We start from the raw sequence: 20,523 nt of genomic DNA, 5'->3' as shown, positions 1-20,523 counted from the left end.
ATAATTTAATTCTGTAGTATCTCTGTAGAAATGACATCCTTTAGTTGGAAAGGCTCAACTTCAAATACCTTATATGATGTGGAGAAAAAAATTTATAACAGCTTTTCAAGTGAAGAATCATAAATGTTTACAGCTAGCTCACTTTTCATATGAAGATGAGTTTACCTAGTTTCAAATGGAAGTGAGGAGGGAAGGTTCTGCTCCTGGAAACTGAGATTATTCTCCTCTATATAACTGACAAAATAGACTGAAAAACTGATTTAAAAATCTATAGCACCAAAAAATTGCCATTAATGAATGTTAAAGCTAAAAAAGATATTACATGAGGATGCGACACCATTATATCAAGAAAACTTGAATTTTATTTAAATAACGGAGGTGATGGAAAAGTTATATATAGTTCAATAGCCAGCCTGAATCAGTAATTTTAGCCTAAGCAATACTGCTGTTTAGGAATTAGTACTACTCAAGGAGCTGGTGATTATTTGGGAACAAAAAAATCATTTAGAGAGAAATGCAACAATAGAGTAATGTTATCCAAATAGGAACAGGAAAAGACATAGGCTGACTGGAATGCAGTTTAGACAAACAAGACAAGTAGATAATGTTTGTTAAGTATGTTCTGATTAATTTATCTGTGGAAGGAAAAAGGGGAAAAAGTTCCCTTTCCTCATGAAAACTTTTTTTTTGTGATATCCTCCATATTTAAATCACCAATAAATATTTTGCTTTTCTCTGTCGTCCTAAATAACTGGCCCAAATTGTTATCACTACCTCCTCTGCTTTGTCAGACACTATACAACCCTTAACTATGCATGCTTCATAAGCAACACAGGGTTTTCTCTCTCTTGAATAAATAGGAATTCATCATAAACATCATTCTCATAGTCTAAATGTTCTCTGACATGAACAATGAATCTTTTTCTTCTCTCCTATTTAGTTTTTCTAACAACACTACAATTCTGTTGTCAGTCTTCCACATCAAATCACGTTTCAGAAATGCCTATAGTGAATACACTGAGTAATTTTTCCCATTAATAGAGTCAACTCTCACTATAGTAAACACCACCACCACCACTATAGCAAATTTGCTTACTATGACAAACTACTGAAAAGTCACTGCTAAAGCTCCAGAAAACATAAATTCTAGGCTAAAAGAAATTTATCAAAACAAACCTTCCTCTAGCAAGAGCTATTTCATCATTTATTACAGATGTTATAGTGATAATGTGCTGATGAGAGCAGACATCTTTCTAGAGCACAGCATGTTTTTGTTAAGGGGAGGTTTTGTGTCAGTAACCTTGTCAAATTTTATAATAGGGTGATAAGTGTACTAGATAGGGGAAATATTGATACAATAATTTTTCTAGATTTTGAAAAGCCATTTGATAGAATAGTGAAATGTGACCAACAGATAATGATAGTTATTGGATAGAATGTGAGGGTAGTAGTATTTTTAGGGAGGGTAGAGAGAATAGGATGACAGCAGATGAACTCAAGCCAAAAAATGTAAGAGTTTAGAGGAAGTCAAAGTAGAGAATAGCATTCAATGCTATGTAGTGTGAGATAGAAGCCAACAGAACATAGCTAGTTGTTGCTATAAGTCATGAAATGCATAGGATGATGTGGATGGTATGAATCAGCAAATAAACTTGGAGTGGAAGATGAGTAATTATTAGGGGACTTCAACTATGGGACACAGACTGGAAGGAGAAAAGGACACATGGGCAGAAGGAAATGGAATTTATCCAGCTACTAAGGAATAATTACTTAAGGCATCATAAGTAACAAAGGATTTGAGAGTGATGGATCTAGAAACTGCATCAAAAGATCTATATGTAACCAAGATGGTCACATTACCACAAATTCAAGGAAGTAATCATGCAGCCTTGACTTGGAATGTAGCAAAATATGCAGAAGTTTCAGGTAAGAAGAGTTCTATGTAGAATTACAAACTGGTAATTACAAGATCAGGAAACTGATTAGTGCAGTATCATGGAAAAAACTACAGAGGAAGCATATTAGTAATGCATGAGAAATGGTTAAGAGGTGTTTGAAGAATGTAGTAGCAGATTGCATATCTAGAGTCAGTAGAATAAATTAAGTGGGAATTAAATGATACATGAACAGCAGCATCATTTAATAGTAGAAGCTTAAAAAAAAAAAAAAAAAAAAAGGAAGTTATGCATGATAAGGAGGTATTTAAAATCCCAAAGAGTTCTTTTGTAATGTGGCAAATAAAAGCAAAAATGACTGTGGTGGTTGGATAATTATAATGAAGGCTTTCATAGGAAGGTGGGGGAGGTAAACGAAATAGTCGAATTGCCAACTGATCACTTTGTATGGGTGTAACTTCACTTGGAGATATTACTGTAACAGATGTGACATGAGCTGATGTGGCAGAGATATAAGCTGAATTAGAGATGCTTCTTTTGACATTACAGAACCTTCATGAAAATACACAGGATATCAGATCATGTACAATATTATGAGAATGTACCAGGGGAACTGGCAGAGCCTTTAACTAGACTATTTAATTTCAGCCTTAGTTCTGGTTGAGTACCAAGGAGGAAAAAAAGTTCCAGTGGATAGAGGCGGCCACAAGACAGATATAGTAAATTATAGACCAATATCAGTATTGCAAGGGAATGGTCAAGGTTGGTTAAGGGAAAAATTTAGAAACAAATGAATAAGAATAAAATACTGTATGGGGAACAGGATGGTTTTCTAAAGGACAGGCCATGCCTAAGTAATTAACTCACTTTTTATATGAGTAACAAATGAGTTGGATGAAGGGAATACCTACACAATGAATGACTTTTCCAATTTGTCAAATATGATGCATCAAATGCCCAACATTTGAGAAATATTGCACAGAAATCTCTTACATAAACTGGAGCAAATGTGAATGAACATAAAGCTAGTGACTATGGATAAGAGGATTGCTGATGAATAGATGTCAGAGGGTAATTATGAAGGAGTAGGCTCCAGGATAAGACATACGAGAGTGGTCTGAAAAGTTCTCGGCCTCGACCACAGATGGCAACACTATCGGCAAGATTTTTTTTTTCTAAGTTGGTACATCTGTCATAAGCATCCATCTGAAATTGCAAGTCATTCTATCAAGTAGTTTGCTTTATACAGCTATCCGAAGCAAAAGTGTTGTCGGTATCCCTTGAAATCGATAAAATTGAGTATCGTGCAGTTATAAAATTCTTTGTAAAAGAAGGTTTAATGCCAAAAGAAATTCATTCTAAGTCATGAAAGTTTATGGGCACTCTTCTTCTTTGTTTTCGACAATTAAGAAATGGGCTGCCAAGTTTAAATATGGCCGTACCAGCCTTGAAGATAATACATATGAAGGACGTCCAAAAAAGTGTAACAACGACCTCAATAAAGGTCGAAACTAGTCTGGGTAGTGGCCCTTCCCTTAATGCATAACATTAGACATATCCGCAAGGAGATGTGTTTTGCATTATAGGAGATACTGAGACAGGAGTATTGGTAGCTTGCTCCACCTTTGCAACGAGTTGCCCTGGTGTGTACCACCTTACCTCAGTCCTGAAGATACTTTCAGGCGCAAACTTTGTTTGCTCACACTTGGATAAAGGATTAAACTAAATTTATTATATTCTAACCAAGTGAAAAATAAACTTTCAACATCTTTCTCTAAATCCAGAGTAATTTATTAAAAATGGGTGGCACACCATTTGGCAACTTCTATAGGTAGAGATGACCTGCGAATGCTTCTGCCTGGTATCTCAGCTTGGGCCTCGCTCCCACTGAAGAGACCTCAATAAAGGTCGAAACTAGTCTGGGTAGTGGCCCTTCCCTTAATGCATAACATTAGACATATCCGCAAGGAGATGTGTTTTGCATTATAGGAGATACTAAGACAGGAGTATTGGTAGCTTGCTCCACCTTTGCAACGAGTTGCCCTGGTGTGTACCACCTTACCTCAGTCCTGAAGATACTTTCAGGCGCAAACTTTGTTTGCTCACACTTGGATAAAGGATTAAACTAAATTTATTATAACCAGAAATCATTGATCAAGTGCACGATATGGTATTGGATGAATGGTGAGTCAAAGTGCATAAAATTGCTGAGACTATATGCATTTCAAAAGAACGTGTAGGATATATTTTGCATGAAGTATTGTAAATTAAAAAGCTTTGCACAAGATGTGCCATGCTTGCTAATAGCAGATCAAAAACGCACTCGCATGAAAATCTCTGAACAGGGCTTGGAGCATTTTAACAAGAATAAAATTGATTTTGTGTGTCAATTTATTACTATGGATAAGACTTGGATTCTCCATTACACACCAGAATCCAAATAGCAGTCAAAACAATGGACAGAAGCCAGTTGTCCATTCCAAAGAAGACAAAGTCGGTTCCATCAACAGGAAAGGTCACAGTATCGGTGTTTTGGGATGCTAAAGGCATTTTGTTTATTAATTATTTTGAAAAGGGTAAAACAATAACCAGGGAATATTATTCCGATCTTTTAACTAGACCAGACAAAAAAAATTCATGAGAAAAGACCCAGTTTGCAGAAGAAAACATCATCTTTCATCAGTACAATGCACCTGCCCACAAAGGTGTTTTGGCAATGGGAAAATTATGGGATCTGCACTATGAACTCTCAGAACATCTACCCTATTTCCCCAGATTTGGTTCCATATGACTTCTATCTCTTCCCAAAACTAAAACTCTTCCTTGCTGGTCAGTGTTTTTCTTCAAATCAAGACGTGATTGCAGCTGTAGAGGGGTATTTTGCAGATCTTATGAGAACCACTGCAGGGATGGGATAATGGTGCTAGAGCATCACTGGAATAAATGTATTAGTCTTAAGGTGAATTATGTTGAAAAATAAAAATAATTTTGAAATTATAAATTCGTTTTTTCATTGTTAGGCTGAGAACTTTTCAGACCACTCTTGTAATGGCTAGTGGTGTGCCACCACAGGACTCTGTATCTGGAAATGACCTGAGGGGAAATGTTCAGTTGTTTGATCCAAAACAATTAGTTAGTAAAGATGTTGCACACTGATTTAAACAAACAGACAGTTTGGAATAGGAGAATGGATGTCACTTTAATGTGGCAAAGTATAAGATTATACATTTTGGAATGAAAAAACGTATAATCTATGTATAAATCAACTGTTCACTATACTGATTTATACTTACTACATTGACAAACAAGCAGGTTTTAGGAAAGGTAAGGGCAGCAGAGATCAGATCCTTTGCCTTAGCCAGATTATAGAAAAAAATAAAGAATTCAGACTTCCTCTGGTAATATGTTTCTTAGATTACTCTAAAGCTTTTGACTGTGTTCAGCATGTGAAACTGTGGGAAGTAATGAAAATAATGGGTTTTCCACAACACACTATCAAGTTGAAAGCCAATTTGTACAAGAAGTCACAGTAAGAACAGGTACTGGATTGACTGATTGGCTTCAAGTTGGGAAAGGAGTTAGGCAAGGATGTTTACTTTCTCCTCACTTGTTTGGTATATATATATATATATATATATATGTGTGTGTGTGTGTGTGTGTGTGTGTGTGTGGAGGACATCAAGCATGAAGCATTGGTTAAGCTCAAGACAGGAATTAGGATAGGGGAAGATTGATCAGTAATCGGAGGTATGCTGATGATACAGTACTCCTTTCTAATGACAAGGAAGAACTAGGACAAATTCTTGACAAATTTAACAAGATCAGTAATAACAGAGGACCTCAACTCAATCCTAGCAAGACAAAGATTATGGTTCTCAAAGGAAATTCAAACAGAGAACCTCTTGAGAAACGAGTGCACATTAATGGAGAAAGAACTGAGGAAGTCAGCAAGTTTGTGTACCTGAGATCCATTATTAATGTGAAGAATTACAGTTCAGAATACATCAGAAGAAGATTAGGAATGGCTAAAACAACATCAGAGACTTGTCTAAAATCTGCTCTAAAATGAGATCTCCATGGGAACAAAGTTGAAGATTTTGAATGCAGCTGTTTTTTCAACAATGACTTATGGATGTGAGACTTGGAACCTAAAGAAGTCAGATAAAAAAAGGATAGCTGCTTTTGAGATGTGCGAAGGCTGTTGAGGATATCATATACTGAAAGGTGTACAAATGAATGGGTGTTAGAAAAGCTCAGTAGAACTTCAAGGATCCTCAAGGTTATTGACAAACAGAAGAAAGTTAAAATATTTTGGACACATTGAAAGGATGGAAAGAGGACTTCTCAGAACTGTAATAGAAGGTAAAGTTCCTGGAAAAAGAGGAAGGGATAGACCGTCAATGAGATGGATGGATGGTGTATGTGTGGAGTGACTGATGTTCAGAGAGTTGAAGCCTCCAGAAAAGCATACAACAGGACTGCATGGTGAGACCTGGTGTGGCACATCACCAAGAATCAAAGTAATCATACAGCATCTGTGGATGCCCAGTGAACATATGGATCCTATACTGATGGAAGTGAGTGGAGGAAAATTGATGAGACTGAGGATTTGAGGGTGTTGGTGGATAGGGAGTGGAAGTTCAAGGACATATTCTGAAAGTGACATAGGATTACCTAGTTACTAAAGAACAGACTGACTAGAAAAGATAAAGACATTATTATACATTTTTATTATGCTTTGATATGTCCACGTTTTACTACTGGGAACACATTTGTCATCTGGGTTTCAATGATCAAGATGCAGCAAGTTGATGGAATGCTCCTTATGAGAATAACTGAAAATATGTGGGTTACAGAAAGTAGTTAATAGGTGGAAAAGTAGGATATTTCAAACACATAAGTTATTAAAAGGGTTTTAAAGGATTGATACATAGGAAATTTTTCAGTGGATGACTTGTGTTTGGAGAGAGAAAACAAGGGGTCATCCATGGATATTAAGTAAGAGTGTTGTTAGCAAGGAAAACTTGTTCTACTCCTTCACCACAATCAAATGGTAAAGGAACAGAAATCGGTTGCCAGAATTAGCCATAAGTACCTTCAAATATATGATAGGTATTGTGTGACTTATGGTTAGTGCTTGCTAATATATTAAGTGTGTCTTCCACAACGAGTCCTCTAACTAAATGAAGATATCAGTGTAATCATAACAATAACAACAATAATAATAATATATAAACTGTTGAAATTGAGCAGAATGGGAATGAATGATGAATGAGTTGGTAACCTGGTTACAAGATAGATGGTCAATAGAAGCCAATGAGTTAATTATGGGAGTGTGCAACGTCTCAAAAGGGAAAAGTGAAAAGAAAAGTGAATGTCTTACCTAAAACCTTTAAGCTGTATCAGTGATACAGCTTAAAGGTTTGAGGTAAGACATTCAGTTGTCTGATGATCCTAAATCAAGAAGAGCAATTTCAGGAAGCTGGGGTACAATATTTGAATAGGTTGATACTTTTGGCAGATAAATGAGAATATCAGTTCAGTGTTGATTTACTTAAAGAATTCTGAGGACTTTTATCAAATCTGTTTAGGAATCTAATGCAATCTATATGGATAACGAACAACAGCATGTAATCTTGAATGGAAACGGTTATACATCAAACCATCTCACTATACGTTTTGCAATTCCTACCATGATGATCATGATGATACTTTAGTTGTAAGTCAGCAATTCCTGCTAACTTAGTGTCATCATCACCACCCTACCTTTTTCTTCTCTTCAAATGAGGTGTTTGGACAAACATCACAATACTTAGTAGGATTTTTTTTTTTTTAAATTTAAAAGCAGGAAGAATCATCATCGGAAAGTGTCTTCCTTTCAATCTGGTGGGTCACCATGTGATGCACATCCCATTTTAGTTTACCAAAGCTCTTGCCATATTAAAGATTATTCAAAAAATCTCTACTATGAGAGTCCTTTTAAAACCTGTAAATATGTTTTTCCCTATATTTACTTCATACAATGTCTAAGAATTTAGAATGGTTATGTACAGGAAGTGAAAACAGATTCTATATTACTTCAAGTTCTCACACAAATATTCAGCAAAACTACTCATCATGTGTGACCTTTTAAATACCTGTGTTATTCTTATGGTATTCTGTTACAATGGGGCTTCATTATAGGCTGATTAGTCTATCTCTCTCTCTCCTTGTGACATCAAGCAATTTTTGATTTATTGTCAGCATGCACATTTTTCACTATTTTTACTATCCCTGGGAAGACAATGACTATGTGACACATGGTCAAGTAGATTTCTTCTGCTATAAGCAAACATGCAAATATTTTCCTCTAAGATAGCAGATGAAATGAATTTAACTGAATTATGTTCATAATATAACTCCATACGCTTATGAAATTCAAAGGTGTTTTAAGAGTTGTTTTGGTGGTGTTTTTAAATGCAAAAATGAGGTTGCAAATACCAATCTTAGCAAGGATCATTTATAAACTGCTCAAGATAACTTGAGTTTAGTGGTGATAAGGTTAGTAAAATTGCACATCAATTTCACTCTTACCTATTTACTCTTTGAACTCTAGGGACACATTCTGATATTGCATCATGTAAGTATTTTTAATGCTTCACATCCAGTAACCAATACCATGGAATGGGATCTCAATAAGATCAAATGTATTATTGAGATCCCATTCCATGGCAGAGGGAAAAGGAGAAGAGAAAGACAAGTTTTTTCCCTCTGTTCCTGATATTCCTGGTGTTCGTATACAGACATAAAACAAGTTACCTCCATGCCTTTTTTTGTATACTTACCTCTGTAGTCTGCATGACTCAGCTGGACAACATGCATATCTATCCACATCTAATGCTTCACTTTTGCAGACATCCTTACACATACTTAATAAGTCCAAATCAAACCAATACACAATCATCCTTTCATCATTATCACCTTCATGATTAAACACATTCATATTATTTACATAGTCACATAACTTAGTCACTCTTAAACATATCTCTCATTATTCCTTCCAGCATAATCTAGTTTCTCATTCTCCATATTAGGTTTCATACCAATAAATCATTTCTTCAGCTCCTAATATCAAACACATTTGAGTGTAGGTCATCCCTCTTATATAAATCCATTCTTCCCTCAAACTTACTCTACACATACAAAAACTCACAACAATTCCTTCTACAGTGAATCATTTGTCATCAAACCTTCTTAATTCAGCACTATCATATCTTAATAACAGACCAATAATTTTTCTCTCTCTCGTTTCTTCCAGTCCTTTCACATTTTCACTCATAATGTATTTATCACTAGTTAAAATCATTTGTATCTGTGAGAACTACCATCTTATTCACTTTTATTTTCTGTTTTTCAAGTGCATTCAGTTTTGTTCCCAGAAAACTTGAAGTAATAACAGGGTCACTGATGGCATGTTTTTATAAATGAATCATTATACATATTACATCCTTCTTTTTGATATTCTACTTACCTGATTATCATTACTTGACAATATCTTATCTCTGTGCTTTGTCTGTCTTTCGCCTGCCTCTTATCTTTCCTGTCTATGTTATGCTTCTCAACTTTTTTTTCTACTTCTGCACTGTACATCTAATAATTTGTTTGGTTCTGAGATTTTGAAAGTTAATTCATTTGTATCAATATAGACATGTTTCTGTTCAGTAAGAAAAGCTTTCTTGTTCTCAACATCAGTATTCAAAGTTTAGTGTTCATTTTTGTTGCTGCTGTTTTTGTGTGTCTTTGTAACCATTTTGAGGCATTACTTTAATACTGCAATATCTCAACAAATACATTAGGAAATACACCAAATACAATAAAAACAAGAAAATCTCTAATAATGAAAACTATAAAACACTAATTATTCTAAGAAAGAAAAAGCAAAATAAAACAGATAAAAATCACCTGTTTAACAGGAGCATTAAACCTCGAAGGCAAATATACTTGAAACCAAGCCACGTTCTACATTTCTGCCAAAGTCTTTTAACTTTAGCCATATTTACAGTTTGCTTAGCTTTCCTACATTTTTCTCTATATTTTCTGAAGATACTTACTGAGTTATTTGCTAGGACCTTTCACAATTTCTTCTTTTCCAGGCCTACTGCTTTAAGTTCTTGAATCCACCCAGATATTCTGATTTTTCTAATGTTGCAAACAACTTTACTACATGCCTTTCTAGAGGAATAACTCGTTTTCTTTTTTTTTTTTTTTTTTTCAGATTATGTCATTAAGTTTCCAAGCTTTGGTTCTTGTTTTTTTAGTTCTTTCATTTTTTTTTCTCCAATAATATTTGTATATTTGAGTCAGGAGTTCAGCTTGAAAACCAAAGAAGTTTGAATGTTTTTAAAATTATACGTATTTATGCTTTCAGTATGATATTCATTTTTATCTCACTGAAAACTAAATGGTGATGATCACTTCCTATTTCAAATTTCTGAACACTTTGTATCCTGAACAAGCATTAAGATATCCCTGCCAAAACAATAGCAAAGTTAATTTAATGTGTTCCTCTCTAAGCAAATTTATGCTCATTTTTATCCAGTATGATGTTATAATGACTAGTCAATATTCGGAACATAAATTTTGCAAGTATCAGACAATCAAAAATATTTTGGAAAAATTTGGAAAAAAGAGCAAAGCTAATAATAATGGCAAATATCTGTTGGATTTCTTCTCAGGATATGGATTGGTTATTACTAACACCATGTTCCAACATAAAAATGTGCACAAATTCACATGGAGAGAAGAGGCAAGAATAAGAAAAGTCTCATTGACTATGTTATTGTTGATAACGATGTGGTCTCCCTGGTGCAGGACACCAGAGTGTACAGAGGATTTCAAATTGGAAGTGATCACTATTTAGTCATGAGCAGGATAAAATTGAATTTCATATTGAAAAGAATGACATGTAGGAAAATTTTAAAGCGAATAAATGTTGAGCAGCTCTCAGATGTGAACCACAGACTAAAATACACAAAGTTTATTGAAGAAAAAATGAAAGAGTTTGAGAACATGAACCAAACCTTGATTGATTCAGCTAGAGAGGCATGTGGTGAAGTTGTCTGCAAGGACAGAAAAATTAGAACTCCATGGTGGACACAGGAGGTTAAAGAGGCAGTGAAGGAAAAGAAGAAAGCATATCAAAAGTTTCTGGCAAATAAGTCAGCCTGTGCTCTTAGAGAATACAGAGTCAAATGCAAGAATGCTAAACACTGTGTAAAACTAGCTAAACAAAACTCATGGGAGGACTTTGGCAAGAACATAGAAAATAAATATCAAGAAGGTGGTAAGATATTCTGGAGGTTGCTGAAGAAGCTTAGAAATGGAGAAAAGAGTGCTATAAAAGGAATTAGAGATGATAAAGGTGACATTAAAACGGGAGAAAAAGATATCCTTGAAGTATGGAGTAATTAATTTGATAAACTGCTAAATGAAACAAGCAGTGATGACAGCACAGTGGCAAAAAACACTGACCAGGCATCCAGTCATGAATACATATCCATACTTGAAGTAGAAAAAGCCATCAAGCTCTTGAAACGTGGAAAGGAAGCAGGAGTAGATGATATTTGACCAGAAATGTTGAAGTATGATGGTATAAAAATGTTACAGTGGCTGCACTGCATAGTTCAAAAGGCCTGGACAGAGGGATGAATTCCCGATGATTGGAGTAGAGCTCTCATATATAAAAAGGGAAATAAATCTGAATGCGAGAATTACAGAGGTATTTCTCTATTGAGTGTTCCGGGCAAGATCTATGCAAGTATACTTGAGAAATGGTTGAGAAGAATTGTGGAAGAAAAGCTTGGTGAAGAACAAGCTGGATTCAGGCCAAATAGAGGCTGTCAGGATTGTATCTTCACTTTACGACCAATAGCTGAAAAATCATGGGAATATAACAAAGATCTGTATTTAAGTTTTGTCGATCTGGAAAAGTCATATGACAAGGTGCCAAGGGAGAGAAGCTATTCAATATACTACAGTTATATGGTGTCAATGGGGCATTATATCAAGCACTACTTAGTCTTCATTTGAGTTGTAAGTCAGCAGTTAGAATTTAAGGAAGTACAGGAAGATGGTTTAATGTTAAATCTGGTGTGAGACAAGGATGTACATTATCCCCTCTGTTATTCATTATCTATATGGATCACATTATGAAGGAAAGTGGTATTAAACATGATATCAAAATTGGAGATGTTAATGTCAGCTCTTTGCTTTATGCGGATGATGTTATACTTCTAAATAAATCCGCTACAAGTCTGCCAGATTCTCTGACTAAATTGAATAACTGTTGTATTAGATATGGTATGAAGGTCAGCAATAAAAAGACAAGGACAACGAAAATAGGCAGAATCATTGAAAATGTCAACTGTGTTGTGAATGAAAGAACCTGTGGAACAGGTAAGACATTTCATTTTACTTAGGCTCGATTTTTAGTGAAGATAATAAATTAAATATAGAAATAGACAACAGAATCAGCAAAGCTGGCAAGTTGGGAAGTCAATTGAATAAATTCATATGGAATAAGAGAGAAATTAGTCAGAACCAGTTTTAACTTATAGATCTGAGAGCTGGGTCAGAAGTAAAACACTTGACCAAAGACTAGAGACCCCAGATACGAGCGTCCTGAGAAAGATTAGAGGCGTGAACAGATGGCATCAATGGCAATATCATATTAAAAATGAGGATATTAGGAAAGACCTTGACATTGCCAGCATCCAGGAATGTGTTAGCAGAGCTAATCTCAGGTGGTATGGTCACTTAAACAGAATGAGCGAGGAAAGATTAGCAAAACAAGTGTTCTCTGCTAGGTTGGCAGTAAAATGACCCAGAGGAAGACCAAGATATAGGTGGATTGATATGGTACAAAGTGCCTTAGACGACAGAAATATAAGATCTGATAATGTTGGTGTCTTGGCAAGTAACAGACTGATTTGGAGGAAAATTGTAGATAGAAAGTTAGTAATGATGTAAATTTTTCATGTAGTACTATCATATCCTGTACACCCCTTGATGGTACATGGCAGGAATTGATGATGATGGTGGTATTCTCCTTACAGTTTAGATCTCAACACAGACCAGTGGAATTTCCAATGTCAGGTGCAATAATTCCAATTATAATTTTACATTAAGTATTATCTTCAATGTGCCTACTAATATATATTTAAATACAGGCAAACAAGCTCATTTTAATTTAATATAATTATTGGGACATTGCTCCCTTCAATTAGAAAAAACCTGAGTTCTTTTCTTGTCACAACAAGAGGAATCTTTATATAAGCTCTTTTATAATTGAAGGTGAGTTAGCCAATCTCATACAGAGGTAAAAGGGTTTTTTCTTCCTGGAAACTGAGGTTTTACATCCCATATACAGGAAAGTTAGCCATGAGAACACAGGTAGTATACAGACAAAAAATGCTACTGTTTTTGGTGATGGAATGGTGCTGTGTGTAATTGTCGTAGTTGAGTACAGTGCCCTCCTGCGATAAGTCCTTGGAAGTGTCACATAATAATTATAATAATAATAAATGCTAAAATGGAAATTTTATTCAGTGTTAAGCAGCAAATAATTACATTTCTACATGAAAAAATGATCAAGTAAAAAAGAGTGTTTGTTTATGGACAAAAAAACTGAAATGTGACATTATCTATTTGATTATTACTTACCCATCATGAATAACTGGATCAACTTCCTTAGAAACATTGTAGAACTGAATGACATAATCTAGCTTTTCGAGAGTTTTTTCAATATCTTTTTCATATTTAGGAACAAAAAATAAATTATCATGTGGAAATTTTCCAAGGCTTTAAACTTAAATTATAATTCGTTTCCTTCTTATTAATACTATCTACTACTTCTATGGCTATAGAAAAGACTATATACAAAACATTTCAGAAAAATGTGAAGAAGTGAAATGCATTACTAGAGAAAGCATGTAGATACATTTCATTGAATTAATTTAAAGAAAAGTATTAATGACACAATCACATTTCGATTTGACTAACCAAAATGATTATGGAGGTCCAATAATAATAACATTGCAACATATAATAGTGATGAATATTAATAGTATTAGCAGTTCAGTTAAGAAAAGAATTTTTGCTTACTCACTATAAAACACTAAACAGTTGTAAAATTATGATTTTTTTTAAATTTTATATATATATATATATATATATATATATATATGTGAATTTCTTAATACTTCTGCTATTTATTTATTTTTTTTTAGCTGAAACTGGTAGTATCATATGGCATTCTGGTTATTGTGAAAAACAATACTTTTCTATTATAGTACTTTGAAAGTATTTGTTAAAACAGAGGAGTCATCAAATTTATGAGCAATTATGATCAAAGTATAACCTTTACACTGGAACATTAGCACTTTGCAAGTTAGTAAACACATTATGATTTCATCAAGATGGCTAACTGATATCAATACACTAACCTAGAAGCCTTGAATAGTATAGTATAGCATAGCATAGCATAATATAGTTACAGTGTCATCCTATGTGAGCAAAACAAAAGGCAAATTTATATGCAAAAATTAAATAAACAATAATAATAATAATAAATGAAATAATTATAATAATCAGCAATTTATATACATTTCATTGAAGAGCATTTCTAATAAGTCAGATACTTTTACAGTATCTGATCTATGATTGGAGAATCCGCCAAAAAACACCGAAGTACAACATCCTTAGATGTCAACTTATACTTAGAAAAGAAAATGTTCTGTAGAAGAAACTCTGAAATTGTTATTTACCTATTACTAAGACATATTTTTTATTATAATTAAATTATATCCATACTAAATACTAAATTAAACTAATTAAACTGACCCAATTGACAAAGCAACTGATATGATTTCACGCATTAATTGAACTCGGTTAGCATTCTATGGTATAATATTAACTTCTTAATGATTAAGATAGAAAAAAGTTTCATTATTATCAAACATATAATATTTACAATAATTAAAACAAATTGTATAGCATAAATCTAGTGAACTGTATGAACTAATATTATGCTGAAGAGAGGTGATTACCAAGTCTGCATTTTAGTGTTGAAAGTTTATTTTTCACTTGGTCAGACTATACTAAATTTAGTTTAATCCTTTATCCAAGTGTGTGCAAACAAAGTTTGCGCCTGAAAGTATCTTCAGGACTGGGGTAAAGTGGTACAACACCAGGCAACTCCTTGCAAAGGTGGAGCAAGCTACCAACACTCCTATCTCAGTATCTCCCATAATGCAAAACACATCTCCTTGCAGATATGTATAATGTTATGCATTAAGGGAAGGGCCACTACCCAGATTAGTTTCGACCTTTATTGAGTTCTCTTCAGTGGGAGCCAGGCCCAAGTGGAGATACCAAGGCAGAAGCATTAGCAAGGTCATCTCCTCCTATAGGAGTTGCCAAACAGGGTGGCACCTCTTTTTTTTTTTTAAAAATTACTCTGGATTTAGAGAAAGATGTTGAAAGTTTATTTTTCACTTGGTCAGACTATAATAAATTTAGTTTAATCCTTTATCCAAGTGTGTGTGTGCAAACAAAGTTTGTGCCTGAAAGTATCTTCAGGACTGGGGTAAAGTGGTACAACACCGGGCGACTCCTTGCAAAGATGGAGCAAGCTACCAACACTCCTATCTCAGTATCTCCCATAATGACCAAGTGAAAAATAAACTTTCAACATCTTTCTCTACATCTAGAGTAATTTAATAAAAAGGTGGCACACTGTTTGGCAGCTCCTATAGGAGGAGATGACCTTGCCAATGCTTCTGCCTTGGTATCTCCACTTTAGCCTGGCTCCCACTAAAGAGACCCCAATAAAGGTCGAAACTAATCTGGGCAGTGGCCTTTCCCTTAATGCATAACATTATACATATCTGCAAGAAGATGTGTTTTGCATTATGGGAGATACTGAGATAGGAGTGTTGGTAGCGTGCTCCACCTTTGCAAGGAGTTGCCCAGTGTTGTACCACTTTACCCCAGTCCTGAAGATACTTTCAGGCGCAAACTTTGTTTGCACACACTTGGATAAAGGATTAAACTAAATTTATTCTGCATTTTAGTATTAAAACAAAATTAAAAACTTTTAAAAAATGAGCAGAAAACATATGGAATAACACCTCTAAAAATTCAAAAACAGACTACTGTTTTGTGAAATTTAAGATCAATATTTTCCTTTTTTCCCCACTACTTGAAATTTATACATTTACTTTTCTTTTCGATAAGATAAGAACAATGAATTAAAATTTTATAAAACAAAGAATGACCTAATAGAAAATATCACAATGTTAGAACTGAAAAATATAATAAAGAAGATGAAAAATAGGAAAATGCCAGGAGAAGATGATATAAATATAGAACTATACAAAAATGCAGGTGAAAAATTTAATGAAAGACTTATGAAATTTTTTAATATGGTTTGGATGTCCGAAAAAACCCCTAACTCTTGGAAAAAAGCACTGGTTTTCCCAATCTATAAAAAAGGAAATAAAGACAATTGCAATAATTATAGGGGAATTAGCCTGCTGAATACAGGATATATAAAATATATGCAGGAATATTAAAAGAGAAACTAAGCAGCATTGTAGAAGACAAATTACTAGAAGAACAAAATGGTTTCTGAAAAGGCCGATCCTGCATAGATCCAATTTTTACTTTAAAATTATTAATAGAAAAGAGAAGAGAATTTCAAAAAGAAACACACGTGGCCTTTATTGATTATGAAAACCTTTGACAAAATTAGTAGACAAAAATTGTTTAAAATATTAACCGATTTAAACATACCAAACCAACTTTTACAATCTATTCAAGAAATATATACAGGAAATAAAATAGCAGTTAAATTAGAACACACCTCAGAATGGAAAGATATATCAAGAGGAGTACGACAAGGATGTACCCTCTCACCTCTGCTTTTCAATATATATATAAATGAAATATTAACAATCTGGAAGCAGCATAACCCATTTGGTATACAAATGACCCCACAAATGAAGATAGATACACTACTATTTGCAGATGATCAAATAGTATTAGCTACATCAGAAGATGACTTACAAAGATCATTAAAATCATTAAATATCTCAAAGCAATATAATATGACAATATCCAGAGAAAAACAAAAATAATGGCATTCAAAGGAGAAAACCCAATAAGAAGTAAAATAGTGATAGATAATAAAATACTAGAACAAGTAAACACTTTCAGATACTTGGGATGTGATCTATCATATGAAGAAGAAAAAGATATAGACACTAAAATATCAAACTTTGTCAAAGTAAACGGCATAATAAATAATATATTTAAGCCATCCCTGGTACAAAAACACACTAGAATCAGACTATATAATGTCTTGTCAAAACCAACTCTACTATACGGAAGCGAAACATGGACCATGAAAAGGAAAGATGAAAAACGAATTCAAACAGCAGAAATGAAGTTCCTCAGAAAAACAGCTGGATATACCAGGTGGGACCACAAAACAAATGAAGAAATCTTACAATCCCTGAAAATAAAACCAATTAATTACTACATAAGACAGTATAAACAAAAATGGCTAGAACACTTAAATCGAATGGACAACAGCAGACTACCAAAAATATTATACAGATACAAAATAAGTGGAAAAAGAAGAATCGGAAGACCAAGAAAGAGATGGCATGAGACCGGAACAGGCCACATGGCCTAAATTCCATGTTAGGAAGAAGAAGACTTTTCTTTTCATTCATATCAACCATGCAATGGGATTTTGTTTTTTAAATTTTGAATACAAGGATAGTGTTGGATTCCGAATGAAGAGAAATGGAAATTGTTAATATATCATTCAGAGTCCAACATAATCTACCATTCCCTGAGCAACATTTGTTTTTTTTAACCTAATAGTCTGATGCTCATAATTTGCTATTTATGTAATTTCTTCAAGTTATGTTAATCGATATTTATTTATTTATATATGTTTGGGATAAATTACAGTTATGAAAAGCTATGTATTAAAATATCATTAATTTTGTTAATTTAATTCCTTTAATATAATGTTAGAAACTGTAATATATGTAATTTTGATATATTCAGAAGATTCTTTGTGGTATCACTTGATTGGTTGCTATGAGAAATTATGTTATTTTTAGTTAGTGCGTGCTTACTCTATACTATGCCCAAGGCGAAGTTGATGTGAGCTAAACCAGTGAGAACCAGTTTTGGGTGGGGAAAAAGGAAGGAGTAGATACGAAAATGTAAGTAAAAACAGAATCGAAGATGGAAGTATAGAGAATGGTAGCTGGAGACTGGAGAGGAATTTTGACGTGCTGAAAACGGTATTTAAAGGACCGGGAATTGCTTGGTATTTTAACTTACCTTTTTCTGAGCTGGATTTTTACCAAAACTTCCCAACGCCTAGCAGAGAAATAGTGCAAGAAATGGGTTAATACAATGAGAAAACGAAGAAATAAGTAGATAAGCTAAACCAAGTGCATAAAGATTATACTCTCCCGAGTCTATAAATCAGTCGTGGAAATGGAAGATTCTTTTAAGTTTGTGCTACTATATAGTGAAAGTCAGTAAGGACTTAAAAATTGTTCGATCTACTATACTCTCCCGAGTCTATAAATCAGTCGTGGAAATGGAAGATTCTTTTAAGTTTGTGCTACTATATAGTGAAAGTCAATAAGGACTTAAAAATTGTTCGATCTACTTATGATGTGTTGAAGATATATCCTGAAAACAGTATTTAAAGGACCGGGAATTGCTTGGTATTTTAACTTACCTTTTTCTGAGCTGGATTTTTACCAAAACTTCCCAACGCCTAGCAGAGAAATAGTGCAAGAAATAGGTTAATACATATGAGAAAACGAAGAAATAAGTAGATAAGCTAAACCAAGTGCATAAAGATTATACTCTCCCGAGTCTATAAATCAGTCGTGGAAATGGAAGATTCTTTTAAGTTTGTGCTACTATATAGTGAAAGTCAGTAAGGACTTAAAAATTGTTCGATCTACTTATGATGTGTTGAAGATATATCCTGGTAAGATTACCTATACTATACTTAGCGAGAAGTAACGAAAATTAATTCCTCTGAAAGTAAATCGTTCCTAGTTGCAGTATTCAGCGAGTCAAGATTTAATATGTGATGTGCTAAGACTTTTCCCTCTTCAAATGATAAATGCTATGTTATTGAATTAAGTATTCATTAACTGAATGAGAATACTGTGAAGCCTATTCTTTGTGATTTAGGAATCTCGAACTTACATGAACTAAAACTGATTAACTGAGCCTAGAGAATTACAAATTGAATGTCTGAATGTTCATGAGTTGTATTCTGCTGAATATCTTGAACTGATTTGATATTTAAAATTGTTTTGAAATGTAACCTTAATCGGAGTAGAGTTATGATATAAGCTCTTTGTAATAAGAAGGATAAGATCAGTATAATATAATCTTTAATTATAAAGTTTAAGCTCAGCTGAATAGTATACTAGTGACTTAATGAGAGCTCTATATTCGCTCAATCATAATGTTCTTGTTGGAATATTGTGTTATAATGTAATTTGTGACTCTGCATTAAATAATTTTGTTTGAATTGAATCTTGTATTTGCCGGATTGTTTCATTGCACCGTTCATTAAAATAATTCGAATCTTAGCAGGAACTCTATACAATAAAGGAAACCTCGGCCTAAAATCAGCTTTATAATAACCTAGTTACAGTTGATGGTTGATTTATGAAAGTTACTCATGCAATTCAGAACTTGGAGTGGTGCAGTATAATATAAATTTTCTTCATGTTCAGATGATATATCAGCCTACAACTAATTAGATACTAACGAGAGAGAACTATAAGACGATAAGACATGATTAAAAAGAAGTTACGATCTAACAATAGTCTTACTCAACAAACATAAATTAAAAACAAGTCATATTATAATATAATGCCAATGGTTATATCAAATATGTATTATTTTGGAAAACACAATGGACAAAACATTTATGGAAATTTTAAATGGAAGAATATCTTGTTAATTAATTAATTAAATCAAATATGAAAAATATTTATGCACATAAATAAACAAGCATGTGCTCTTTAGCATCGATTTAAGTAAAGGGAAAAATTTAGTTAAATAATAAATGTGTTTTTATGTACATGATATATTCTTTTATTATGTAAGTACACATTATCATAAAAATACACCAGAACAATGATTTATTTAATAATATAAATAATAATCTAAAAATGTGAAAAAAATATCCATTTTTATATCCATTTATATCCACTTTATATCCATTTTTATAAAATGGATATAAAGAATGAAATATATGTATAACAACTTATAAGATTTAAAAGAAATCTTAATATATTAAATTTTATTTAACCCAATGCGCTTATCAATAAAATCACTTATAACGCTATCAAAATTCAAATTTTTTGCAATTTCATGCTCTATAGATATTATTGCCAGGGATGACAAACATTCTTGAGACATAGAAGATGTAAATAGGTTTTTATTCATTTTAATTTGGAAAATGACCTTTCTGCTGATGCGACCATAACTGGACTGGTCAATAATATTTTAAATGCTGTAATAATAT

The 20,523-nt window shown here is 33.3% G+C and overlaps 1 protein-coding gene across 1 annotated transcript in view; it reads right to left on the bottom strand.

Moving 5' to 3' along the window:
* Positions 1-20,523, bottom strand: part of Exo70 (exocyst complex component 7) — a 324,025-nt gene that overhangs the window by 279,313 nt on the left and 24,189 nt on the right. The window contains exon 3 of the mRNA XM_090398081.1: positions 13,596-13,680. Within this exon, the coding sequence (XP_090254207.1) occupies positions 13,596-13,680 (85 nt within the window). The remainder of the gene's footprint in view (positions 1-13,595; positions 13,681-20,523) is intronic.

This window comes from Typopeltis vanoorti, chromosome 9 (assembly GCF_054136105.1).
Source record: "Typopeltis vanoorti isolate ZY-2024b chromosome 9, IOZ_Tvanoo_1.0, whole genome shotgun sequence".
In the NCBI taxonomy this organism is placed as follows: domain Eukaryota; kingdom Metazoa; phylum Arthropoda; class Arachnida; order Uropygi; family Thelyphonidae; genus Typopeltis; species Typopeltis vanoorti.
This window is presented reverse-complemented; position numbering and strand designations above follow the sequence as displayed.